We start from the raw sequence: 27721 nt of genomic DNA on the forward strand, positions 1-27721 counted from the left end.
AGGAAAATCTTATCCATGCAGAAGGATGACACAACTTTAGAAATGACCTCTCTGCCCATGCAAAATAGGCCATCATAAAATAGTGACACTTCACTAGTAATTTTGATGCCTTTGTATTAATCACAGAGATAGATTACAGTGAATTCTAAGGTTGGAAGTTTTAAAATAAAAAAAATTGCTGCTGACCCAAAATCACCGAAGCAATCCAGTATGGATTGGCAACATTTAAACAGATTTTGCTCTATGGAAGATGTTGAATGCAATAATTCTTACTAAAATAGAATTAATTTAGTATTTAATTTGTATGCTTTGTTCCCAGAACAAGCTTGTTTTCCTCTAGGTGTATGTGTGTATTTGTAAGAGAGAAACAGATGGGCAGAATGAGAATGGATATCTGGGCAGAAGGGGATATCCTCATTTTAAGATAGTAGAAAAACCTGTGCAATCAAAAGAATTTAGTTCTCTGAAGAAAACATTCCCTTCTCCTGTCCTTCAACACATCCCAGTAATTATCTTTTTTTTGCAGATGTTTTCAGGCATGTCTAGCTTTTTTCCCTCTTAGAACAATAGAGTTGCATAACCAGAGAAAGATAACATGTCCTATGAAAATGAAATTATGATACGAATAATACCAAATTTAGTACTCACTAGCATACAGTGCAATGAAATTTAAAATTACTGTTATTTCTGCTAAGATAGTTCTGTTTCATATAGGACATTGATTTCTCTGTTAGGTGAGCCAGTGATCTATGATAGCAGAGGAAATAAAGCTGTGTTTGAAGGTGAGATTAAAAAAACAAAATAAAAAAAGCGCAAAAAGGAAAGTCAGTGTGTTCATTTCACTGAGCATCTGCTAGTCAATCACAATGTTTAGCTAAAGAAGAAACAAGTTTTCTAGGAAAGCTTGTGGAATTTTTTATGGCTCTTGATTCTCTGAATGTGTAGAGTGAAATTATGTTGCATATGAGATCAGAAAACCTAATCTGCGATGCATCAGGTTTTGCTTCAGAAGTATTTTAGAAGCAATCTGAGTTAGTATCTTTTTCAATGGCTTCCAGTTCATAATGTGGATGAGTATTTTTCTGTGTCTAGACTGAATTTCCTGAAGTTTCACTGTTACGATTTGCTCCTTTTAAATAACAGATCAGAATTTTTGCTATTTTTCTTGAAACTGGGAAAATGGAAACTTAAACAAAGCTTAACTGCTTTTCAGTGAAGCCCTGACTGCTCTGCAGCCTCCATTCACACCACTCAATGCCTGAGAGATGCTGCTCGCTCTGCTGTGTGGCTTGTGAGACCACTGGCAGCTTCTGCTGGTTCAGTCTGGGTGTACTGTAAGGATAATCATATCTCAAACTACGCTGATTCAAGGAAATTGAGACTCTGCTGTTGATGGGCAGAAAAAGGAAATAATACTGCAAGCAAATCTGAATTTGTATGTACAGCAAATTATGCAGCGCATTAATCAGAGATGAAATTTCCTTCCTTAAGGCTCACTTTTCTCTGGGTTGGGGATATAAGGTGGAAAATAAAATGCCTGTTAGAATTCATAGTGTCTTACATTATTCAGGTTAATACAAACAGTGATAAATTAATACTAAATAACTCTTTTCTCACTGCCTGGGTAGGCACTCATTTAAACAGGCTGTTCATCCTGTCCATGACGGCTTGTGGCAGTGAATAAAACAACATTTTAGCATCATATTTCAGAGCTGACAAAGCACTGTTATTACTATAATTAAAAAAAATATAGTAAATAAATTATGAGTGAAAAGATCACCGAAAGAGGCCTATAAATCCATTCTGAGAATTCCGAAGTAGTAATTAGTATGGGGTTTTCTTAATATTTCTGTACAAAATATTTTTTTTAGATTTTGAAATAATGTGTCTCAAGATTGGGGTTTATACTTTAGTACTTGACTTTATTTTTGCTTAGAGGCAAAAAAAAAAAAAAAAAAAAAAAAAAGAAAAATCTCTGAGACACTTAGAATCATTTAAAAAGCTTCAGGAATAGTTCAGGGTAGTGCAATGATGATCTTTGCACCTTCTGTTAATGGCATCAAGTAGCAGCTTCACTGAGTTAGCTTCAGCTGAGCAATAACCTCTATAGCTGTTTGCTGTGGGGCTGAGGTCAGTTCTTGCTTATCATTTTGAGCTTTGGAAGATCTCATTACCCCTAGACTCCTGCTTTTTTTCATCATTCTTGAAAATTTTGTGTCATAAGCCTACCTCTTCCTTCTCTTCATCAACGCTCTATAATACCTTACATAAATGTGGAACTCTTGAGATTGTAAATTGTAGATTCGTAACCATCCTCACTGGGGCAGGGAAAGTAGGAAAGAAAAATGCTAAAAGCAGTTAGAAGCAGAGGGCTATCTCAGTGTGTCAATGGCAGCTCGTTGCACTGTCTCGTGAGGCTTTGCAGCTTCCCTGTTACGTGAATTTTGCATGTTCTGAACCGTGGGCGAGGAACGCATTGTATTACCTTCCCTGCACAGGTCAAAGAAGGGCAATACTAGCAGTTGCCTCTAGTTTTCCTCACCTGAAATAAAATAAAACATGGCCAACAGAAAGGCATTTGGAAGCATTTTCCTAAAAGAAAATGTCCGACTCGTTTCTAAATGAAAAATAGTGCGGGTTTTTTCTTACCAACTAATCAGCTTATATTATATTGTGGGCTAAAATACAGAAGTCCTTATCAGACAACATTATTTTAGCCCTGATGCTACCACTTTGGCTGACATTCAGCACCAGGAACACCAGTGTGTTTTGCATAATCACAGCACGCGATGATCCTTTAAACCGCGGATTACCGTAGGTTACAAACACCTGGTTCTGTATTATCTCTTATGTTGGCTGGTTGTTGTGTGGCTTTGGTTAGCCTTTGTTGCATAACTGCTCCCTGTGCTAGAGAAATGTAAAGGTCAGTCTGAATTGCTTATGACTGAGCCACAAAAGCAAGGACGCCTCTTGTGATTGTTTCCTATTTGTTTTCTACTAGTTTTAAGGATTCCTTGATGTTTATTCTCCCACTGCAATTTTGTGAAGTACTTTGGTTGGTAGCATTTTAAACGTGATTGTGGTAGTTTTAGTTGTAGATCACAGTGTAGATCACAGATGTAAGAATTTAGTGGTTCCTTGTGTTAATTTCAGATTACTGGAAAGGAATCTAGCACAATGAGAAATACTACAGGAATTAAAAAAGACAGGAGAAATTGGGAAGTTTTTGCCAGATCTGGTGAATGCTTTCATATACTGAACAAAAATACATACAGCCTGAATAAAACTGAACATTTTTAGCATTTAGTGCTAAAATTTATTATTATCACATTTATTGCAAGACTGAAAATGTGTAAGACACAAATCACATTGTGGTGTACAGGGAATAATTTTATAGTGTACTTCGTGGAGTTTCTGAGTACCAGTTAGAGTACATTGCCAACTTCTCTCTTTTCTCAAATGATAGTTAAATCTAATCTCTCCAGGTGTCTCTTGGAATAAATATTTTTTCTCAATCCTATGCTGCTTTTCCTTTAGCATGTTCCACAGTTTCAGATAATAATTGATAATCTCTGATGATCACTCTGTAAATGTAAAAGTATTTGCTTCCAAGGTAGACATGAAAAAATTGAATTTTTGAAAGCTATATTTTTGTGATTGTTCAGCCTGGAGAAGGAGGGGTTTTGGTGTGACCTGACTGTGTCCTTTAAGTACCTGAATGGAGCCTACAAGAAGGAAGGATATTTTCAAGGGCATGTAGTGACAGGACAAGGTAGTATGGTTTCAGACTAAGGGAGGTTTAGATTAGATATTACAAAAATATTTTTATTGTGAAGGTGGTGAGGCTCTTGCCCAGAGAGGGCAAGTTTGCCCAGAGGAGCTGTGGAGATGCCCCATCCCTGGAAGTGTTTAAGGCCAGTCTGGGTAGAGCTCTAAGGGGCCTGGTCTAGTGGAAGGTGTCCCTGTCTATGGCACAGGAGTTGGAAGTGGATGACCTTTAATGTCCCTTTCAACCCAAATCAATCTATGATTTTATGATATTTTGGTAATTTATGATGATTTGGTAATAAAACTTTCAGAAGCAATCTCTGAAATCTAATGTAATCCATACCCTCTGTGCAAGTCTACAAAAGCTAGCCTCGTGGTTCTGAAATGTTTTCTGTGGCCAGATGAACTATTATTTTTGCTGGTCGCCCTGAAGCTTTACCAAGGTGAGGGTGTGTTGCATGTCAGGAGGTTGGTGCCAGCATGGTGGAAGTGGCCTGGAAGGCAGCGTTGAAGTGATGTTCTGATGGTGTGTCCAGGACATGTCTCCTGCAGTGGCCTTGGTGTGACAAAGGGACAGAGCACAGGGGTTGTTGTGGAGCCACTGCTGCCTCAAGTCTTGGAGAAACTCTGATGAGTCCATGGGCAATGGTTGCTGATTGGTTTTTGTACCTCTCCAAATCCGTTTTAGTTGACCAGATCATGTTCTTGAGCAGAGTAAGAGATTATGCATTGGGTTCAGGCTTTCTTGTGTTCCATATAAATTTTTTTACTGCTTACGGATAGGTTTCTTTGACTATTTAACATTTAGGATTTGTCATAATTTGCTTAAAATCTGGTGTATACTGCTGTCTCCTGGAAATCTTCCATCAGATAGATATTCTATGTAATGGGTGCATTTGCTCAGCATTTCCATCACAGATGCTAGAGTTAGGAGGTCATCTCTCTACCATATTGTACCAAGCATGGTTAGTATTCCCACAGTGTTAGAGGGGAGCCTTTAGATCCTTCAGAGCAAAACGATGAAATGTGGTACACCTCTCTATTACAATGCAAATTGCAGCTATTTTTTCTAACATTTCTTAGCTTGCTCTGAAAGAAGATAGACTGTGAGGTTGTAAAAATGCATGAAAGTTCAATTAAGGTTGTAAAAGTGGATGAAGGTTTTTATGTTATCTAATTATTGTTTCTATTTTTTGCTCTGGTGCTTTTTTCCTCTTCCTGCAATTTTATTCCAGCACTGTAATGGTATCAGTACATTTGAAAAGAGATACTGACATTTAATATATCTATTAGGTATTTGGCTTTCCATTTGGACAGAAATGTTAGGAAAACTGTTGCATTGCTAGAGCACTTTTGATTGGCACAAGACATTATTTTTATCTATATAAAAGCATAAAGATGTTTTGCCAAGAGTGTGGATAAGTCTGCTCAGTGCCACACATGCCAGTATGTGATATACCACGGAGTGAGAAGCCATAGTATTCTATTCTACATGCATATTTTTGAGAAGGAAGGCACATAATGGAGTGTGTTAATTACATGGTCTTCACTGACCATGAATATGCTGAATGAGTTAAAACAGGAAGAATTTCCTTAGTAATAACAAAATCTGTTGATGAAATTGGTGGCATAGTAGAAACTATTTTGTAATGTTTTACTACATGACATCCACCATTCTCTTTCTTCCTTTTTTCCTAGGTTTTACTGGGACTTAATCATGCTCATAATGATGGTTGGAAACCTTGTCATTATACCAGTCGGAATCACATTCTTCACAGAACAAACAACAACACCGTGGATTATTTTCAATGTGGCATCAGACACTGTTTTTCTATTGGACTTGATCATGAATTTTAGAACTGGGACTGTCAATGAAGACAGCTCTGAGATAATACTGGACCCTAAAATCATTAAGATGAATTACTTAAAAAGCTGGTTTGTGGTTGACTTCATCTCATCAATACCAGTGGATTATATCTTCCTCATTGTAGAAAAAGGAATGGATTCAGAGGTTTACAAGACAGCAAGAGCACTTCGTATTGTGAGATTTACAAAAATCCTCAGCCTGTTACGTTTATTGCGCCTTTCAAGACTGATTAGATACATACACCAGTGGGAAGAGGTAAGATCCCTATGGCTGTAACATCATTCATAGTCAATCTCTGTGGAGAGCTGCACCACTACAAGAATGTAATACATCTTTTCCTCACTACGTGGTGTAATTACAAACACGTGCCAGTGGCAAGGCCTTTTTGAAAACAACCAGCACAGAGTTACCATCCTCTCTTTTTAATGGCAGAGACCAAAATATGTTTGGCATTGGTGCAGTTCACATGGATGGACTCCTAATGAAGTTAGCAAATGTTCAAAATATCAGAATAAGGCTCTAGAAAGGAATACTAGAAATTTTAACTACGTAAACTCGCACTAGAGTTGGATGACTGGCACTTAAATTTATTAATACTCCTGTGGTCACAGAGAACTTAAATTTGTTTATATTTTTCTATTTTAGAAGAAATTGAAACCATTTACCATTGAGTAGATTTCATAGAATGCACACTGTTTGAAGCCTGTATATAGGCTGAATATCATAAATACTGGCCTTTATGAAAAATGGGCAGTTCAAATTTTGAGTCACTGTCTTCTAAACTGTCAACTTCACTGTTTCCAGACATGGTGTTATGCTGCCTGCCAATTTGGCATAGTGATTTTCCAGAAAATTATGGCATGTCCCACTGTGGGATACTCATGGTTAGGAAATGTTCAATGCATTGGCACACACCACCATTTTGCTTCTTGCCAGTCCTCAGTTCTGTAGTTCTGTCTATCATCAGGTATTTTAAACAGAAATGCTAAAGCTGTAGGGAAAATAACTGCTGTTTTCTAAACCTTTCTTGCAGAAAGTATAAGGAGAATTATTTTGTAAAGTATTACCATGGAAGCAGTATTAAATTTGATTTACATTAATTTATTTACATATTTGATAAAGATTTATTTCAGTAAATTAATATTGGAGGACTTTTTGGTACTTTTTATGCTGGTTATCTCTAGTATAATATGCACTTTCTGGTTTAAGAGAAATCCAAAAGAAGAGTCATCTTGAATAAAATCAGATTATAATTTAAAATAGGATAATACTGGATGATGCTAAATATAAAAAGTCTAAAAAATTTATAGTAGTTTCTCAAAAAGTCCCTGAAATAGGCCATTATTTTTTATTACTTTATTTGGTAAAGCTACTTCTTTTTGCCTCTGTAAAGCACTCCAAAGATATTTTTGCACAGAAATAGAGCACTGTAGTTTTGTACTCAATTCAACTAAGGCAAATGATTAAGCATATTTTGCAATTCTACCATAAAGCTGCTTTTGTCTCCTCTGTGCTTCACAGAGAGACAACCTTCTGAAATGAATTCAATGATATTATTTTCTGGCAGCTTGAGTTAGTTGCTTGCCTCTATAAAAGCTTACTAGGCAGAGAAATTAATTCCATTTATTCCCCTTCCTTCTGTCGGTTGTCAAACAGAAATCAGATATTTTAAATAAAAATAGTTGAATTGGTCACTAACTGAGGCTAAAAGGGACCAGAGTATGTGGTCCAAATCAGCAGTAGTTGCTGTTTGGCCCATTTATCTTAAGCTACTGGGTGCTTGATTGCAATGTCACCCTCAATTTCACTAGTAAAATTTGTGAAATATGTTCACAGGAAAGTAAAAAAAAAATCTAAAGGTAGGGATTTTTTCCTTTTTTTGGCATTATTTTGAGTCTGTAATAATGCAGCAAAAAGTTCGTTGGCTAATTTTGAAAATAATTCTCACATGCATGAGCAAAGAGAAATATATAGTCTGAATCAGGCTCTGATAAATCCCAAAATGAAATTTGTGAAAGAAGAAAGGTAGACTTTGTTTGTTTGTTTTATTTTTGTTTAGTGCTTTGCAGAGATCAGAAATGCAGAAGGCCGTGGATTTTCATATATGGCTTCATGGAAAATGTGTGTTACGATATCTTAGTGTTTTAAAACAGACAAAACAAGTGGCTAGGGATGGCATTAGCTGATTACTGGGAAACAATAACTGGATGATCCCAGTAGTCAGCGAGTGCTGTTGATATTAATGTTCTCTGTATGAGTGTGTTTGCACGTGGACAGCAAGGAGCAACTGTTAACTAATTTTTGTGGTGTGATCCTGGAGCCTGTTTGTGCGTGGTTTAAAGGATTTAATAGTTTTTGTGTATGAGCTGACACGTTGCTTTCAAATGTGGTGGAGATTAATCTGAAATGTATGTATTTGGTTCCAGAATAACAAGCATAATGTCAAAAATATTGAGAGGACAGCCAGCAAGGTCATTCTTCATAATGTGCCAAGAGAATACTTGGATAACTGTTTTTCATGGATAACTGATGTATGAACAAACCAAGTTGCATGATAATCTCTACATCCTCAAGGAGGAAAGGCAGGCTGGCACTGAGCTTTTCTGTTTTGGATATCACATATCTGGAATTCAGGTGGTTGATATCCTGAACTTTAAGATGAGTGAGCAAAAATTTAAAAGATTCTTACATGATACTAATGAAACATGGTTCCTTTTCTTTATTTATTTCCACATCATTTAAGTCGATTAAAATAAGATCAAGCTGCCAGCAGCAACCTAAAGTAATATTGAGGTAAATAATATATGCATTGCAGAAGCTTTCTCCTCATTAACTATTATGGAACAGCTATAGCCTGTGGTGGAATATATATGAAAACTGATTGATATATTCATATCAGTCTGGTGTTAATTACTCACCCAAATGAATGGCTCAGTGGAAATGGGAAGAAACAATTCAAGAAAGGGACAGGAGATGTGTGGGCAGGAAATAATTTACTGAATATGCAAATTCACACTTCCCCGAAACTACTTTTTATCTACAAATTCTAATATTCCAGTCCTTAAGACTCAGATACTGATACCGTATATTTACTTAAACTAAATTATATGCAAGAAAAAAAAAATTAAATTGGTGATTACAGAAATTATAATTCTGAAGTAATTTCTGTTGGGGACCTTGTTTTGGATTTTATTTTTTTTTTAAATTTATGTTCCTAAAACTACTGAACAGGAGGTCCTGGACCTAATTCTTATTTCCTTTAAGTTTTTTGAGAGTACCTAAACTTCTGACCCTTGAATGGTTTTTTTGCATAGGCTTACATGCAGCTGGTAGATTATTCTTAGTTAAATATGCTCATAGATCAGTGAACAATTAAAATAGAAGACACAAACAATTAAAATAAATACAATGTTCCATGCCAAGTGATTTGCCACTTTGCTTTACATTTGCCTATGAGATACTAGTTTACTAGTTCTTTAAAATAACAATATTAACCAAAAGCTATGTAAAACCCAGATTTCAATAGCTTTGCTTGCAGCTTTCCTAAACACATACAAGACCTAGTAAATCTACATAAATAGAAGTGGTTCTTCCAAAAATTAGGGTTTTTTTCCTGAGATGTCTGATTATGTAGAACTAGAGCCATTTTAAAAGAGAATAATGCTTATTGCAAGTTATGTAATCAAGGTTATGTTCTGCAGAAGATCACGTCAGAATTTGCAAAAATTGTGAGTTGCAGCCATGTCTTATTTTGGTTTAACTTGTACTGAAATTTGGTTTTCCATTTGCCAAAACTTTTTGTGCTTCATGAACCTACATAAATGCTGATATCCACTCCAGCTGATAAAGCTCTGGTGTTTAACAGAACATCCATATTCCAGTATGGACATACCATATTCCAAATTTGCTGCTTTATTTCTGATAATCACAGTAATGCAGGTTCAGAAAGGTGCATAAATAAAACATTGGTAGGTCTTACTAAAGTGATTAAAAATTAAATGTGTGAGAGCTTTGCTGGGTCAGGTCCTGCATCAAAGATTTAATCTGTTGCTCCCCTGCTCCCAGCCCTGATTATCACTGACCACCACTAGGTGTCCTCTCCTTGTTCTGTTTGCTGCCAACCTACAAAAACACACATTATGTGCCTCTGTGATGTTGAATCATTATTATTTCCTAAATAAAATTATGGTAAAAGAAGTCTTATCCAGACAACAGAAGAAAACTCCTACTTTAGTAGCCTTCTTTTTCTATGGTAGATAAACAGATGACTTTTGTTCCCTACAAAAAAAAAAAAAAGCCAATCGACTTTTTCTTTCACCTCAAGCCAGGTGAGAATTCAAGGTTTTTATCTCTGCTCTTGATCACTGACTGGGGAGTTCTGTGGGAAGGGAGAGATGATGAGTTAGGTGGGTATTTGGTAGTGTTGGATGAAAAGACTAGCCTTTACCGACTGGATTATTAATTTAATTTAATTGTATTTTAACAGGACTCTGTCTACAAGACATGGGGTTTTCCTATCAATGATGATATTTTACAGTTTAACTTCTTAAAATTATTAGCCTTATGGAAATGAGAAGTGACATATTTTGCTTTCTTTTTATTCAGTTTTAACTCCTGCCATCCAATGAGGTATTTTAAAATACACTTTCTAGGCCCTACATAGTTATGTTATGTATAATTGTCAATTAGTTAGTTATTGCAAATAAGCAGACCAGTATGGGTTGAGTGGCAATTTTGAAGTAGATTAGCTGAAAGTAGGACGCATTTTTATGGTATTTTAAAGGTACATGAACCAAATACAAGTTGTCTGTCTCTTAAGGAGTGAGGGGAGGATATTTGTTAAGTAACTCAAGGCAAAAGAAGGTGTAGAAAAGTCCACTTTCTTTTGGTGGCATGAAATCTGTGAATTCTGCAACAAAGCCTTCTTCTGCCTTCCTGCCATTAAGAACATGGAAGTAGGAGGTAGGAGAAAATCCCCACTTCTAGAGGAAGTGAAACAGAAACACAAGCATTGCCTTTTTTATTATTTTTTTTTTCCTTTTTGGAATGTTATGCCTGGAAAATGCCTCATGTATGAATTAGTGAATCTGTGCTCTCCTGCAGCCCCTGGCTGGGGTCACATCCAGGTTTGCTTGAGGGTTCCTCTTTGTTCTGCAGTCTTCCCTATCAGGTCATGATGACTAGTCCTGGTCAATAAGTGCTTGGCACGTGCTGACCAGCACCATCTCTATTTCACCTGCAGGGGAAAAAGCCCAGACACGCTGTTTGGTTGCATTTTGGACTGAAGAGTTGTCCTTGCTCAGCACTGGTGAAGCAGATGAGCTCTGCAGCTCTATCAGAGCAGAGGGCTGCTCAGCCTGTCCCACTGAGGGCATGTGTTGTGCTGGCTGCCCGTTTGTTCCTGGTGAGACCTGCAGTGCTGGTGTTCCTCCCTAACTCGATTGGGATGTTAGCTCATGGGTGGTCTGTCTCTATGACAGCCAGGTGTTTATCTGCACAGAGCCAGAACCTGGGCTAGCCCCTTTTTCCCCACTTAAAATTAGAGGGTAAAGGCAGTTTCTTGTTGAGGCTGATGTTCCTATGTCTTGATAGTGTAGTTTTGGTTTGCTAAATAGAATTTGCACATATGGATAGAACCGAAGGTAACTTACATAACTAAGAAGGTAAGATACCTAAATTCTATCATAAAGTGTTGCACAATATAAATGAAAGCGTGACTAAAAATATTTTTCATCAGTCTCATACATAGTAAGTTACCATGTTGTTAATTTTTTCTTCTTTGACATGTAACTTACAAGACTATTTTCTGTGTTTTGCCAAACAGGGCACCTAATACAATCTTTACAAAAGTGGTAGTGTTCCAAATGGGAAACTATGATGGATCTAATATAATGTAAACATTTTTGTTTACATGAAATCATGAATATTTTAACATTAGGTGAATAAATTGTGTTCAATCGTGCAATATTCTTTAAAGAAAAATTTCAAGTTAAATTATTTGTTTGAGAAATGTATGTATAACTGCAGATAAAGCATACATCCATGAACATCACTGACAAAAACTCAAGTTTTTTATTTTTCACTCTTTTAAATTCTGTGCAACTGTAGGGAAATACAAATAATGGATAGAGACAATTAAAAGGCATTATTATCCATGGTGTCCTAATAATAGCATACTAACTGTTTAAAAAGAACAGCACATTTGTAGAGAAGGCAATTACTGAAATGCAAGCAAGACACTGAGTATTCTGGTTTTTAATTTCCTACTTTATGTTCTAGGCGTAATCGCTTTCATAGAAAGAATAATGCATTCCCCTAGAGAGTAAATAGGAAGTGTAATGAGTGTAAAGTTTCTTGCTTCATCATTCTACCCCCTTTTTAAGACTGTGCAGGCTGAGCTGCCTTTCTTCTGTGCCTATGCCAGGAGAGTAATTGTGTGGTGGTGATGCTTTCCCTGGGAGATAAACCAGGGAAATGTAGAACATACCCTGAGATAAATTTCCCTGAACTAGATGATAATGTTTTCTTCTTTATGGAAGTGTTTGCCTGGCTTCTATGGTAATGTTCCTGGGGAACTTGGCTGTAGACCCAAGAAGGTGGGTTTACCCTTGCAGTAACATTTATAGATAATGCCAGTCAATCAGTTTTGAAAATTATCAGAGCAGTGTCAGCATGTCTTTGACACTTAAGTATAACACAGGTTTATACCAGAGTTGTTTTTTTTTAAAGTCTAATTAATTTTTCACTATTACTAAGCATTTCTGGCAATAAAGTTATTTTTTTTTGCACTTGCTAGAGCTTGCAGTTGCTAGAGCTTACACATACTATCCATGGCTGCAGATTTGTAAAATAAAAAAAATTCTTGTTCTTCCATCTTAAACTTTTATCAGAAGCAGCAAGAAGCCATTACCCTGCTGTATACACCCCGTTTCAGGCTGGGGGGAGGTCAGGAATGTTCAGTCCTCTTGCAAGACAGAGCTGCTGGCTGCTCCCCACGGTGTCCTGCTGCCTTGCTGGAGCTGAGGATCTGCCAGAGGAGGTGATGACAGCCAGAGAGCTGTTTGGGCAGCTCAGGTCTGCCCCACGGGTCAGCCCTGGACACTGCTGCTGCAGGGGCTGCAGGCTGCCTTTGGCTCCTGCACTGAGGAGCAGGCAGGGAGCATGTGAGTGGGCCTTTCCAGCTCTCCTCCAATGTATGATTTCAAAATTAAAAATAGTACAATTTATTTATTTATTTATTTATTTATTTATTTATTTATTTATTTATTTATTTTTTAATAATACCTAGAGATCTTTGCGAGTAAAGGAGTAATTTATGCAACTGCTTGGGAAGAAATAGTTAGGGATATTTTATGGCAATTTTATGCCACCTTAAAAATACTTACATTTAAAATAAACTTTTGAAACACGCATTTGAAGCCGGATTGCTAGTGCACATGGTAAAATATGGCCAGCAAGCAGCTGAAATGGGAGACATATAATCCACTATAATAGTGCCTAATACAGTTAATAATTCTAAATACAATGTGTTGGCTTGTCTATTAAAGAAAGCAACAAGATGTCCTTACAGTGGATCATTACTCTTTGAAAGCTGAAGAATAAATTATACAGTAAAAAATTAATTAGAAAATTGTATGTGTGGAAAGGGGATATGAAAAATTTTAACATTTTCCTAACATTTGCCTACAAAGGGGCATTTTAATTTTTAAATTAAGTAATCATTTATTAAAGAATGAAAAGATAATTCATTAGATTTCAATTTAATACAATTCTATGTTCTACTTTGAGAAGAAAATTTAAAATGAATTTTATTTAAATGAATTCAATTTAAATGAAAAGCTTTTTTTTTAAAAAGAATTTTCAGGCCCGCCATTGTATTCTCTTGGTTCTCTTGTGTGCAGAACATTGTGCAGGTGAAATTTTGTGGGATTTTGTAGCAGAGACCTGCTTATCTCAGAAAGTTCTGAGAGGTAGAAAATGGAGATATCTGGAGAACTTGTGCTGGGCTGTGCTGGTTAGACCATCCATGGCATTGTTGCTTTTATTTATTTATTCTCCCAGTGAGTCATGTCCCTGAGCTCACATGGGCATTCTATTGAATAAATCAGGACGGAAATGGTGCAGAATTCACTGCATGTCAATAGGTAGTGAGTCATGTTCTGATTTTGATCAAATTTGACAAACTTCTAGTACAGTAAAATACCAGTGACACTCCGTTAAGTAGGTTTCTGTCCTATGGCTCCCATTGAGGACAATGGAATGCATTTTAAGAATTAATTAGGAAAAAAGGTCTGTTTTGAAAGGGTAAAATTGCCTGAATTTACCATTTAGAGAGTAAGATGCAACTGTATAAACCTATTTAGAGAGGGTTGAGGTTCTGAGATGGCAGTATAGAAGTGCCTCTACCATTTGCACATTATATTTAATGAGTTATTTCTAACCTGAATCTCATGGAGTTTATTCCAAATAACAGGTATTATCCCACATGTGTATGATGTAGTTGTGAAAAAAGAGGGAAATTGCTTTGTTTCTAAGCAGAAATGAAAGCTATGGTTCAACTGTTAATCTTTCCTTTCCACATTGCACTGCAAAGGTGCTTTATTTCTCAACATTTTCTCCTTTCTTAACCCAGGCAAGTGTTTTGCTGTGATCTTTCCATGCATTTAGGCTCATAGAATTTTCTTTGTTGCTTTTTTATCTTAAAACACATCTTTTTTCCCCATCCTCTCTTTCAGAACCAACAGGCTTAACCATACATCTGCTTAACTAAGTACACTGTCTTGTAGTTGCACTTCCTTTCTTTCCAGTGAATGCTCCAACTTGTTATGGACCTGGCAGAAGCTGCTGCCATGTGGTGCATTTGGTGTCATTTCAGTCTTGGGGTTGTGTATGGTATGGATGGTAAGCAATGGTATGCAAATGGTATTCAGTACCTGAGATCCTGCTTTGAATCCAAGTGGATTGTTCCAGGTGAGAGCTGTGGGAGTGGAGCCCTGTATATGCATGAGAGAAACCCATCTCTGAAAAAATGAAAGTGTCTGAAGGCTAATTATCACGTAAGTGCTGTAATCTTTGCCAGAACAATGGACCTTGTTCAATCAGCCCTCCTCCCCCCAAAAAAATCCCAACCAAAAACCAACCAAACCCCCCATACCAAACAAAAACAAAACAGACAAAACCCTAAGAAACAACACAAACCCAGAACATGAGAGAACAAATAGTTCAGAGCAAGTAGTTCAGACAAATGTCCATGTGCATATTTCTGTGAACACCTCTTCAAAGATGGAGGTTCCTAACTTCACTGCACCTTTCTATCAAAATACTTCACTCTCTAACTCTGAAAAGAAAATGAACCTATTTACAAATTTTATGTCTCTGGATTAATTTTCAATGCATCATGTACTCAGTTTACCTTAAGTGACTGCCAGTATTCAAAGATTCATGACAAACAGGAAGTCGCTTATCTCAACTAAAAACTGGAAGTTGAGTTGATATGTATGTTCATACTGTAAAGATAGTAGCATACAAAATTTATGGCCAAAACTTGAACCTGGAGAGCAAATATTGCTGTGCATAATTTAAAATGAATCTCTTTTCAGGAGTATCTTCCTGTGGGATTTCCAAAGCACATTATTGAAAACCGAATCGATGAGAATGATCGATTTTTCCCCTAACCAAAGACATGAATTATGTCTTCATCTGTCTCAAAAATAGCTAGGCATCCCATGTGAGAATTGTTTCCCAGCTGGGGAAAAATAATGTCAGATGTATTTTAAAAAGGAAAAAAAAAAATTCATTTGAAATGTAGTAAGAAGTAAATTCTAGAGCTCTGCCTTGTTTTGTTTACCAAGAAGTTTTAAAATACTGAACCCAAACAACTAACTTGAATTCTTGCAAGGACTTTCAGAATAACTAAGCAAAACACTGTATTTTCTCCACAATCAGTCCTGTGAACACATTTTTTCCTATCATTTATTCATTTTGCCCAGGGCAAAATTAACCTCTACCATAAAGGTGTTTTTTTCTTTTTTCCTATGTGTATATTTTGGTAACTTAATATACAGCTTAGCCCTCTTTGGTTATCCATTTATGTTTCTGATAACACTTGCACAAATACATATATTTCCTGGTCTTTTAAAGACAATTTTTAAAAAATCAGTCTTTTTTTTGTGGCATTCTTGATGGGTATTGTAACTGCAAGGCACAATAAATGAGAGTGTCAGAGCTTTGTACATTTAGAATTAATATCAACACTATAACCTTTTTTATTGAAGTAAATCCATTAAGAGATATCTTATTTTAAAAATAACTGCAAAATGAATTTCAGTAGAATTTCAGGTGCATTCTTCCTTTTCATTTTACTTTCCATTTTTACTCCTATGGGAGGTGTCTATGGGTATCTTTACACTTTGTGTAAAGTGAATGTGGCTCTGAAAAGCAGCTGAAGATGTGAAGCCTGCAGCTAAATTTTAATTCTAAAACTACACATGTCTGTATTAACCTAATTAGAGCTAAATTTGAAATCACTGTGAGAGTATATTAGGGCATTATTTATTGTAGACACAATATTTTTATATAAGTTCTCAGCCTGATGTAGTGAATCAGTTTCTTTCTCATAGATTTGAATAGACAATGAAAGAAAAATGTTCAGTTCTATATTTGGTTCATGAAATCAGCACTGAAATACAAAAAGAAGCATATATATTTAAAGTTTTTATTTCTTTGTGAATTATTTGATTGCAGAACTCTGTTTCTCTCCTGATTTAAAAGGTTCCACATAAGTGATGATCATAGTCCCACGGGTTTCTTTCCTCTTTCTTTAAATATTTGAGATTTTTGCTGTTGTTTTCTTTATTGTTTTTTTTTTTTCCTGATGTGATGAATATCATAATGGTCTCTAGAAGTAGTGATTATAAGCTCATGTAGAATTAGAAAATTTAGCCCAGTGGTGGATTATCATCTGAGTAGTGCAAAATAATTCCCCACCAATTAAAAACAGTTATTTTTTTGCTGAGTCATAACAGAGGTATGAGATTTTTAAAGTTGGAATTGCAGGGTAATTATTACACATACTTGAGGAGTCTTCCTTTACTTCATCTTTTTTGATCTTTTGACCTGAGATTCTTGAAGCAGCAATCACTTCTAGCTTTGTGTTCAGTGCTAAATATACTTCAAAATTTTAATACTATATTAACCCTTATGTGTTTTACGGCGAGGGATGATGAGAGGATAGGGAAAAGAGAAAAATCTGGCAAGAGAGGGCAAATCATCTCATGCCCATTTTCCTTTATAACTGGTCCTTCCTGTTACTTGCTGCTGTCTAGAAAACCAATATTAAAAAGCTCATCTGTCATGCCTTCCGTGCATATCATCTTTTATTTTAAGCTATGTGAAAATATGCAAGTGATAGGACTGGTGGTATATCACAGACCCAATAGAATTTCTTCCACTACTGTGGTACCCACTCTGTTGCTGGCAAGTGAATATTCTATTTGTTTCTCTCCTGACACTGTTCTTGTCACTGCAAGTACTCAGCAGAATCAGTGTGGTGAGAAAGAAGGTGGCACCTCACAAGAAAATATCTCTCTGAATTTCTAAGACAGAAACTGTGTTCAGTGTAATTTCTATTCAGTCTCTTGAACAGTACTTTTATCAATTTTATGTGTAAATATTTTTGTTTGACTACATTTATACTTGTTATTAAAGAAACAATGGCAGATTTCTCCAGAAATCTTATCTATGTCTGCACAGTTTGAGTAGTTTAGTGCACTAAAGGAATTTTGAGTGGAAATAGCAATGTCTGGTGTTTTCTGTCATGACTTCTTGAAGGCTTCATAGTCTTCACCTAGCCTTAGTTTTGTTTTCAATTTTGTTGTTGTTGTTGTTGCTGGTTTGGGTTTTTTTGTTCTTTTCTTTCATTTTCTTAAAAGTGACCATCTTTTAATCTGTATTTATGTTTTGGGATTCCAGTTTTGACAGGCATCTCCAGGTTTCTGGTAGTATTATTATCACATAATAATTGAATAATTAGTAATAATTATTAAAAATTAATATTCTTGCTGCATATGAATCCTGGTCAATTACCTTCTTCTAGTACTTGAGTGTTCATGAGTCTTTGGTAGTCTGTGCTCTTAGGGCAGTTTGGGACAGGTACAGAAGCAGGTTTCCAGCTACCTAGAGGACATCAGTAGGGTCAGACACACACAGACCTATCAGGCAGGAGTAAGCAGCAGCTGAGGTGGGCTGTTGTCACTACACTTGGGACTGAAGGGTTCCAAGTGCAGTATTTTTGCACCATTCCCCCTCTCCATTTGCATTTATTGGTATTCAGTAGGCTACCAGGGTAGAGAGGTGAAATTTTGGGACCTGATTCTTTTCACTGAATGACTTACATTTGAAAATATGATTTAAGAATGCTGATATATAAATCTGTAAAATATCTTTCAGAATTTTCACATTTCTGATGTGAAATGGATAAAGCTTATCCAACTGTATTTTTTTTTTTATTGAGCTACAGATGTACTCGAGTGACCTCCAGCTGAAAAATATGCCCTAAAACATTTGTCCTACAATAACTTTTCAGTCCCACACCTCTTCCTTTATGTTGTCTTGGAAAGACACAGAGCCTGTGCTCTGTGCTCTCATGTAGTGCTGCTGGATTAGTATCTCTATGTCCCTCAAGTCTAACTGAAGATAGAAAACATGAGAGGTTTTAGTGACACTTTTTACTTAGGCTAGTACAGATTAACATGCCAAGAAGACTTATGCTCCAGGTTTTTTTCTTACACTTGCAAACAAGAGAGAAAACTGCTTTTCCAAACTTGTATTTGCTGAATTAAATGAAGTTTCTCACAAGCCATTCAAGCTGAGAGCTACAGGATATAGAATTGTTCCACTCATGAAGTTTATTCCTTGTTGCAATTTTTCCCCAATAGTAGCAGTGTTTTAATTTATGAAAGGAAACAAACCCAAAGAAGTGCACTGTGTCATCCACTAATGTCTTGAAGAAGATAGTCCCTTCCTTCCTTGGTCTGAAGGGCTTCAGGCAGGGTTGGCATGGGATGAAGTTGGCACTGGCACACTGCCCTGCCTGACCTGGTTTAATTCCTGTGCCAGACTGAGCACCCAATGGAGTGCTCATTCCGATGGAGAGGCAGCCAGGCTGCGTGTGGGTGTGTGGAATGACTGTTCATGGCATAGAGAAAGGGCAGCCCTGGCCTTCCCATTCCCATGGCTGCCAGCAGATACATTCCCTGTTATGTCTCTGAGCAGCACTGCCTGAAATGTCCATCTCTTTCCAAAGACTGGGCAGGGAGCACAAACACCCTTTGCTTTTGGAAAGCAAACACTTCAAAATCAGGACTTCCTTAGGCTTGGCTATCAGAGTTACTCTGAAGCCCTGGCCAATGACAGCATGGAATTTACTTGTCTGTGGGAGAAATAAGGTGCATGCCCTGAAGAGAATGGAAAGTTGCAGCTCCTTTAGTTTTACGTTTTAATATTTTGAATTCCGTGAACCTATCTTTAAGTTCAGCTCAGCTGAATTCAATGAGGTGGGACCAGTGAAAATTCGAGAATTTTCTATTTTATCAGTGAAATATCTGGAGTCTTCTTAGGACTTGGTTTGGTTACCCATTTCATTTGCAAGTGGAAAAAAAATAGGTCTGCTGCAAATCTCTTTTAATTGTGGAACAGAAGAACAAATATGCCCTTTTTAAACTTTTATTTTAAAGCTGCTGTTTAGTTTAAGTGTAGAACATGTTCCATGATTGTGCCAGGGCTTTGCAGGAATGCTGCTAGCATTCAGTTACCTTAAAGGATATCCTTAGACTGTTTCTAGAGTAGCAGGAAAAGACTGATTCTAACTCTTCACAATGTTTCTCATTGCAGATCAATGAAAAAGAATGTGCATGAAAAAGAGTTTTGTATTCTGTGTTGTGCTTTTTGAAAGAATCCTCATGTATTTGTTGAGTATTCAGTGTTCAGAAGTGATCAGCTCACAAGTGTTGATGAAAACCACAATGTAGGTATAACAAAATAACTACAGTAACTCTTAAGTGGATAGAGGTACTTCAGAAGCATCAGATGATTTGTCTCATTGCTAGAATCTCAATCTTCTACTTACTATGACTGCTTTAGAAAAAAATAATTCAAATGGAAAAAGGGAATTTTAATGAGCCTTTTGTTCTTTACTGCTCATTGTGAAGTTTTATTACAATGCATAAAATGGGCATGTTTCTGTAGGAGCTTGGTGACTTAATGTACTTACTGATTGAAAGTGTGATGAGATAAACTATTGGTAGATGAAAAGTGATAAAAGGTGGTCTAAAATGGACACAGATCTACTGCTCTTATATCTAATCAGTATAAAAAGAAACAGTGAGCCAAAATGGCTCAAGAAAATGGAGCATGGCGTTAAAAAGACTAGAATAAAAAAATCTCCATACCTTCAGAGAAATGCCTGATATGACATATATTTTATTTTCTACTATTCTTCAAGTGTGTTTTGAGCCTGAATAACATATTTTAAATTCATAGTACTGTCTTTGCTGGCATGTAAAGACATTGCACTCTAGCTTTTTGTCATGATAAATGCCCCAGCATCAATAAAGGCTGCTATTCTATCTGTTGCAAGTTAATGTTTCTTTCGAAGTTTTACAATTTCTTCAACTGAAATCAGTTTCAGTGCGGAAGTGCATTGTGATTGTGCACTTCTCCTGGGACAATGGGGTGTTTTTGCTTGTTCCATGAACCATCAATAACTTTCAGGGATTTTTTTCCCCAAAGTGACATCTATTTAGGGTTATTGATTTGCCACATTTTTCCCTCATTCCTTGAAGGAGTAGAGTATGAATTGTCTGTGGAATTCCAAATCTGAGATTCCTAAAATTAGGCAGCTGAAGATTCCCCTTTTTCTTGTTTGCAATGGTGTCCTTGGCATATAAAAATGCATTGTAAGTACAAGGTTATATTGTCCTGTCTCAGCTAATTTCTAGACAGTCAGCATTTTTTAAATTGGGAACCAGTTGGGGTTTGGCAAGGTAACACAGATTGGTTTATAACCTTATAGTTGACAGCAATTCAGAATGATATTAAATATATATACCAGTGCTTACATTTAATTGTTGTCAGTGATTTCCCTGATGCTATAGCACCATTCTTAACGAAGTGTTACAAATTCACTTTGTTCTATGCCTTTTTAGGTGTGCCATTGATAAGAGGTTGTGAGACTCAGCAGTCACCAAAAAGGATCACTAAAATGTTCTTTCTCTTTGTAGTGCAGATTAGCTACCACAGATCCTGATCCACCAGTATTCACATGTCTTTATCCTTTTATCCTGTTTATTTCTCTAAGATCAATGGGGTTACAGCAACCTCTGTACCTACCAGGGTGCAGGTTTTAAGAACTTGAATAGGCTCTTAGAGACAAGCTCTTGATGCTCTGCTGGTCTTGCTCCCTTGTGCCCACATCAAGTCCAGTGTTAAACGTGCCCCACATTTATATTGCTTTGAGACTGCTGCAGTTCTTAGGCAAATAGATTTGTCCCCCATTGCCTTTGCTGCAGCTGTTAGGGAGCTGCTGTGTGCCTCAGATCATCTTTCTGTTATGTTTCTGTGAGAAATGTCTAATGCTAGGCGAGTCAATATTGTTTCAGAAGTCTTATTCCTGAAGCTCCTTGAAACTGATTTTTTTGCTTTTGTTTATTTTTCTTTCAGAGTAGGATTTAATATGAATTCTTTTATTCATGGATGAGGTTTCTTAATTTGTTAAAGAATTTGTACAGAAATGCAAGTTTTAATGACTGTTGTGAAATGTTCAGTTCTGCTGGGGAGCATCATTCCTTTCAGAGAATTGTACAGTCTTTCAGCTTTCAAAGATGAAACATGGCACACTGTGAACATAGTTTGAATACTTGAATCTGAATATATCAAATTCTAAATAGAAGAGAGGCTTCAAGTGCTCTTAACAGTCTGTATTTCTGGAGTGACTTATCACCTGCCTATTTTATAAAGATCTTTCTCAGAGTTTCAAAAGTAAATTAAGTTTTGTTGGTCTGAGTAAGTTTTTAAAATAATGTCTTAATTGACTGTTTGTATTCAAGATACAACTATGAGGGAATCTCATGAATAAGTGTGTGGGGAGGAAAGAGACATTGGGAAACTCCCAGAGGGTCTTCATGCTGTAAATTTTCTTGAAGATGCTTCATAATTAGTTTTTCTTTTCAATTCCATGATTTTTACGAAAATATAAAAAATAATGATATTGGCTCTGCTGGGTAGTTACAAGGCCAGCAAGCTTCAGTTCTTGGAAAAACACTTAAAATTAGTAATATTTTTTGTCTGTTGTGAATTTTGTGTTCCATGTATGTAACTTGCTTAGGCTTGGCTGCTATTGTCTCTATACATTTACTTTCTTTGGGAAAAGGTAGTATGGAGGTAACCAATGATGGAAAATTCCACTGTTAGGTGATTGAATATGCCTTATCCATTAGTAGGGATTTTCTTTTCTTGTCCTGCTATTTTTATGCACTGTAGATAATTCCAGTAACAGCAATAGCAATGTCTGACCTTGTGTTGTAACACACCCAAGTGGCATGCCAATCTTGCCTTCATTCTGGCACTGATAAGTTAAGGCTCTAGGATAATTAGAGCTGGCATTTTCTGCAAATTGTGAGCTTTCACAGCCGATGCCAATTCATGTTGCCAAAAATAATAATAATAATTCAAAAAAAAAAGGAGTGATGCTACAGATGACAGCTCTTTAGTGTGGAAAAACCTCAGATCTGAATATTTTTCATTGATGTGAGGGGGAAAAGGGAAAGAGAGAGAGAGAGATGCCAAAAAGAATAATGTTCAGCAAATGAGATAACTCATTTTGAGCACAGGAAAATCAGATAAAGTCCCTGCCTGGATACACTTCTATACCCCCTACTGAGTGGTCCCAATTATCAGATGACTACGTACTCCCTTTTTGATCAAGTGGTTCCATTTTGTTCTTCAGAAATAATTCATCTATTTCTTATCTCAGATAAGTGGTCTGGCCTTGAGGCTCCACAGGAGAAATGCCTCAGTATTTGTTTTTTATTACATTGCAGAAATGTCTTGGACCTGTTAGCAGTGTACACAGACATTTCTGTGTTTTATTTGCAGCTGTAGAGGCTTTTGGGATGAGGATGACTTTCTGGCTCATTCCTAAAGATAGGCAGATGGTATGGCTGCATATAAAGTTTAAAATTTGAGTATCAAATTGAAATGAATATGTTTATTAACTCTTCTGCTTTTTTTTTTTTTTTTTTTTTTTTTTTTTTTTTTTTGTAATCTAATAGCCATTGAAAATCAACTTTTCTCTATTTGTCTTCCTGAGCCTTGACAGTTGTCACATTATTCTAAGGTGTTTATAGCCACAGGTGACAGAATTGCTTTTAAAATGTCAGTGCTGGCAGCTCATGAAAAAGTTATTATTAACAGCTGCTCTTTGCTGAGAAAATGGTCAATGCCAATACCCTGTAATAATTCTGTTTCTGTCTATTATTATTCAACTCTATGAAGTGCTCATGATTTTTGATATGCGCTGCATGAAATGTTGGATTACCCCCCACTCCTCCTCCCCTATAAAAGGCAATGTAATTTTGTTAGCCCAAAGCTCAATTTTGTCACTTCTACTCTCGAAGCTATATTTATTCATTTGGAAAAATAAATTAGCAGAATCTATTTATCTTTATGTAGAAGGTAGAAGACATGTATGCACGTTAGATTCAGAGTGCAATCCAATCATGAGGGAAGAAGTTATGACTTTTTATAGTCATTATTTTCTTAAGGCAGATTTGTGATTGTTTATTATTTCACTACAGTCTAAATGAATGTTTTTTGTCATTAGGTATTTTTTAGTCATTTAGAAGATGATGACAAAGACATCTCAGTGGATGAAGGGACACAATTCAGGATGTGACTAAGAGACAGCAGTTGGGTTTGTGTGGCTGTGTCTTGTTCAGCATTTCTGTTTTTTGACATAATTTGTGATTTTGAAATCTATCTTTGCTTCAATAAAGAACAAAATTCAATAATGTCAAGTTTACAAAAAAGAGGAAACAAAGAAAATATTCTTCAATTAATATAGATCATTTTAGCGTGACAAAATCAACATTTGATTTCCCCTTTATTTTTCATTTACACTATTATATATACAATTACAATTTTAATTTTAATTGAGATGGGATATTTCAACTTGTCAAGTCCTTAATTTCTTCCTTGCTCCTTCTCAAAAAAAAATTGGAAGTGGTATTCTTTTATTTTGAAATAAATGTGCTCCCCAATCTGAAATATATATACTTTTTTATATCAGATCTACTACTGAGTTACATAAAATCATAACAGATTTTTCTGCAGACTAAGACTGGCGACCATGCATTTGCTGAAATAGAATGACTCATTTTCAGGAACAGATAAAGCCATTATACTGCCTGGAACACTCTTTATATTGTCTGGATTGACTTTTCAATTACAGCATACATTATTTAACAGTTTTTCTCTTCTTAAGGTCTTTGTACCTTCTCTGCTTTTTTCAAGAATAAAAAACTATCATATAAAATTATCATGAAGATAATATTTGGGGAAAACTTGTGATACATAATATTTATGTTGTTAATTGTGACAAGGATTTTGTTTTCATAACTGGATTAAAAATAATTCCAAATGCTGTGCCCCAAGTGTATACAGACCAAAACAGGGGTTCCCCTCCATGATTATGAAGTTACCAATTTCCTAAACAGTCAGATAGAAGCTAGTGATATTGTTATCAAAGCTAGTGCCACTAATAGTCCCTTCTTAAACCGTGGTGTGATTTTTGGGGGTGTCCAGTGCAGAGCTGGGAGTTGGGATTGATGGCTGTTTCCAGCTCCTGTTATTCTGTTATTCTGTGATGTGTGGCTCTAAATCTGATTCCTGGTGATTTGCATTAGGCTGCTTTGAGAAGACCTACCAGAGTAGTTTTCAGAGAATCAGGAGAAGAGGTAGATAACATTTTTAAAAAATACTAAAGCTGTTTCAAGAAGAAAGAATAAACTGTATGGGCTGTCACAAAACCCTACATACCTTGATGTTTTGTTATCACCTTCAAAGAACCTAAGGAGAAAGAAAGCAGCTTTAATAGGACTTCAGCCTTTATAAATTAATCCTGCAGTTTAGGCTTCATATGATCTTCATAACCATACTGAATTTTATTTCATGTTAGGTGACTATATCCCTGCCACCAGGGGATGATTGTGTGGTATTTCTGGAGCATGCTGGAACATGCTCTGTATTCAGTTTTTGGTTTTGACTTGATGGCAAGTAACACTGAAAATTACAAAAAGCTGAGAAACTAAATACAGTAATTTAGTTTAGGCTAAATGTATTTATTAATGTATTTACTGCATATATGTATTTAATGTAATGTATTTATTGATGTATTTGCTAGTACACCATGCTTCAGACTAAGTCAATTTCTACTTTCTTGTGTTTTGCTTGATACTGGGTATCATCATCTTGGCATTATTTTATGTTGTCCTTTAGATTGCATTTGAGTACACTTTGTTTACGTGGAGGTCACACTATTGTGTAAGTGAAGTATGGTCATATGGGAACTAAACAGTCTGGGAAAAGGAAAAAATACTTTAGGAAATAAATAGTGCTTCAGACATAAATAACCAGAGGCATTGCACAAGATCCAGGTCAGGTGAATGCTGTAGGTGTAGGTAATCCTACCTTCAGACAGTCTGATCTCTTGGAGTTTTTCCAGACCATGCTTCTAGGGACATACTGAGAATTGTGTCCTCAACCTGAGCTTTGCTTTTATCTCTTTAACTCTCTTTGCTTGCTTGCTTTTAATGAAAGGTTGGTTTTGAGTCTTCATGCTCTTATTTAGATTTCTTTGTTTGAATATTATTTCAGGAATAAGACTTCTAGTGGTTTTATACAATGCTGTTTTTTTCTCCTATGTATATATATTTTTTTGTCCTCTTTACTGGCTCATTCATTTTCACTCTGATTTCCATTGCACTGGAGATAGGAGCTACTCTGGCCCATTCCTTGGCTGCTTTCTACCATGAGGCTGTGGGTGGAAGTAGATGATCTTTTGCTTAAAACTGCCAAATCTATGAGAGAGGGTAAGCCTCTTTGACTGTGTCTATAAAGAATTTTTGTAAAATAGAGCAGGCTGTAAGATTTTTTTTTTTTAAAGTTCTATCTTCATTTAACATTCAAATCCATTCACTTCTGTGTTAAGCTACAAAACTAGTCCTGAACCACAGTAAAGAAAAATCTCTTCATGAGATAGCAACATGAAAACGTTGGGTAAAATATGTTGTCCTGGTTTCTTCACAGTAAGCAGTTTTTTAGGCACCTAATGTTGCAAGTTGGAATTTTGTCACATCTGTTACTTGGGTTGTAAGCTTCATCATTCATCAGTTTTCCAATATATGGAGTAAATCAATCTTGTGGAGGAGCAAGTGAAATGGATATGAGTAAACTGAACATACTTTCATATGGTTTTTCAATGTTTTTCAGTATTTGCACAGAAGTAACAAAAAAGAAGTTATTTAATCTCATTAACAGACATTGGAGATATTCAAATCTAGGTATAGTATTGTCTGATTCAAATAGTTAAACAAAATCTAAGACCCAGATGATGAATTCTAGTCTAATAATGGTATTAAAACACAGTGTCACAAGACTGCAAGATGAAAAAACTCCAATATCACAAGCAGGACATTGAAATTGCTAGTGCAGGCAACAAAGACTCGCTTCAGTTTTTGTATTATAAATGATAATGCAGTCTCTGCCCTTGTCTCCACTAAGTAGGACAAAGATATCACTTCTTACACAATCTTGTGACAAGTTCTTAAGGAATCTTGCATCAAATGGTGTTCTGTTTTCATTAATTGTGCTATAGTCCTACCTGAAATTAGTTTATTTGATGTTGAAGTGCTCCCTCTGCCCCTTTCCTTTCCATCTCCTTCTCTCCCTCTACCTCACAATCATAGTTAAATAAAATCCATATTGTTTACTTCAGCATGTGGCCTTGTTTGCACCTTAATTCCTGTGGAAGCATGTCTCACTAATCGGATAACACGGAGTCACATTGGTCCAGGTGCAGCAGGATTGGCACCTGCTAGGGAGGCAAATTGAGGGTAACCTTATCACTTCACTCTAAACAGGTTCTTCAGCACACCCAAAGTATTTCCCTAATACACTTATTTCTATTTTTATATAGTATTACGGGCTAGACTGAATAATCTGGCCTAATAAAAATTACTAATTACAAGCAAATCTAAGTAAAGCAAGCATAATTATAAAGCTGTACAGAGCAATTAACAGAAAACATATCCCAGTGTACCCGCTGCTGAAATACATGCTTCCTAATAATTTTACTTGTAGGGTCAATGGAATGGCACTGATAAGGTTTACAGCCTCTTAGTGAAAATAGGGAAATTATGCACTAATTGTATGCACATTTTTAGTAAGTTATAAGAAAAGCAAGATTAGGTTCTGGCAACATCTTTGAGGGAGTAGTGCCTGTAATTTACCCTGTGTCAGTTTTTTTGTTTCTGCACCAATACTTCCAACACTATAATGTAATAAAAATGTAGACTTCTGTTTTTCTTGACTAGCAGCAAAAGAAACATAAGGAGTATGACTGCAACTGTTCACTTATTTTTAAGCCAGAAACTGCTGTGATTTTCTTAGAAGGCAGAGGAAAAGGAAAACGTAGGTTTCACTCTGTAGGCAAAAGTTTTGTTAAATAAGCCTGTCTAACACATATCTAATCTATGGAACATTTGAATTTACAAAATTAAGCTGCTATTATTTTGTGTAACTGTACAAATAGTATAGGCTCCATCCAGAATGCGTAAATACATACATTTTATCTTCAAATATTGCTTAAAACTTTCAGTTTTTGTGATGTATACACTTTTTATTTATGCTTCTATTAATCAAAATTTCAAATCACAAAATTATAGCATTGTTTATTTATTTTTGCATTTACTAAGAGCAACAAAAACATGGCTGAAATGTACAGTGTTGTATTCTGAGAAAGGAAACACATCT

The 27721-nt window shown here is 36.0% G+C and overlaps 1 protein-coding gene across 1 annotated transcript in view; it reads left to right on the top strand.

The window, feature by feature from the left end:
• HCN1 (hyperpolarization activated cyclic nucleotide gated potassium channel 1) overlaps positions 1–27721 on the top strand; it is a 190080-nt gene that overhangs the window by 18158 nt on the left and 144201 nt on the right. The window contains exon 2 of the mRNA XM_079330692.1: positions 5467–5890. Coding sequence (XP_079186818.1) covers positions 5467–5890 — 424 coding nt within the window. The remainder of the gene's footprint in view (positions 1–5466; positions 5891–27721) is intronic.

This window comes from Erithacus rubecula, assembly GCF_903797595.1.
Source record: "Erithacus rubecula genome assembly, chromosome: Z".
In the NCBI taxonomy this organism is placed as follows: domain Eukaryota; kingdom Metazoa; phylum Chordata; class Aves; order Passeriformes; family Muscicapidae; genus Erithacus; species Erithacus rubecula.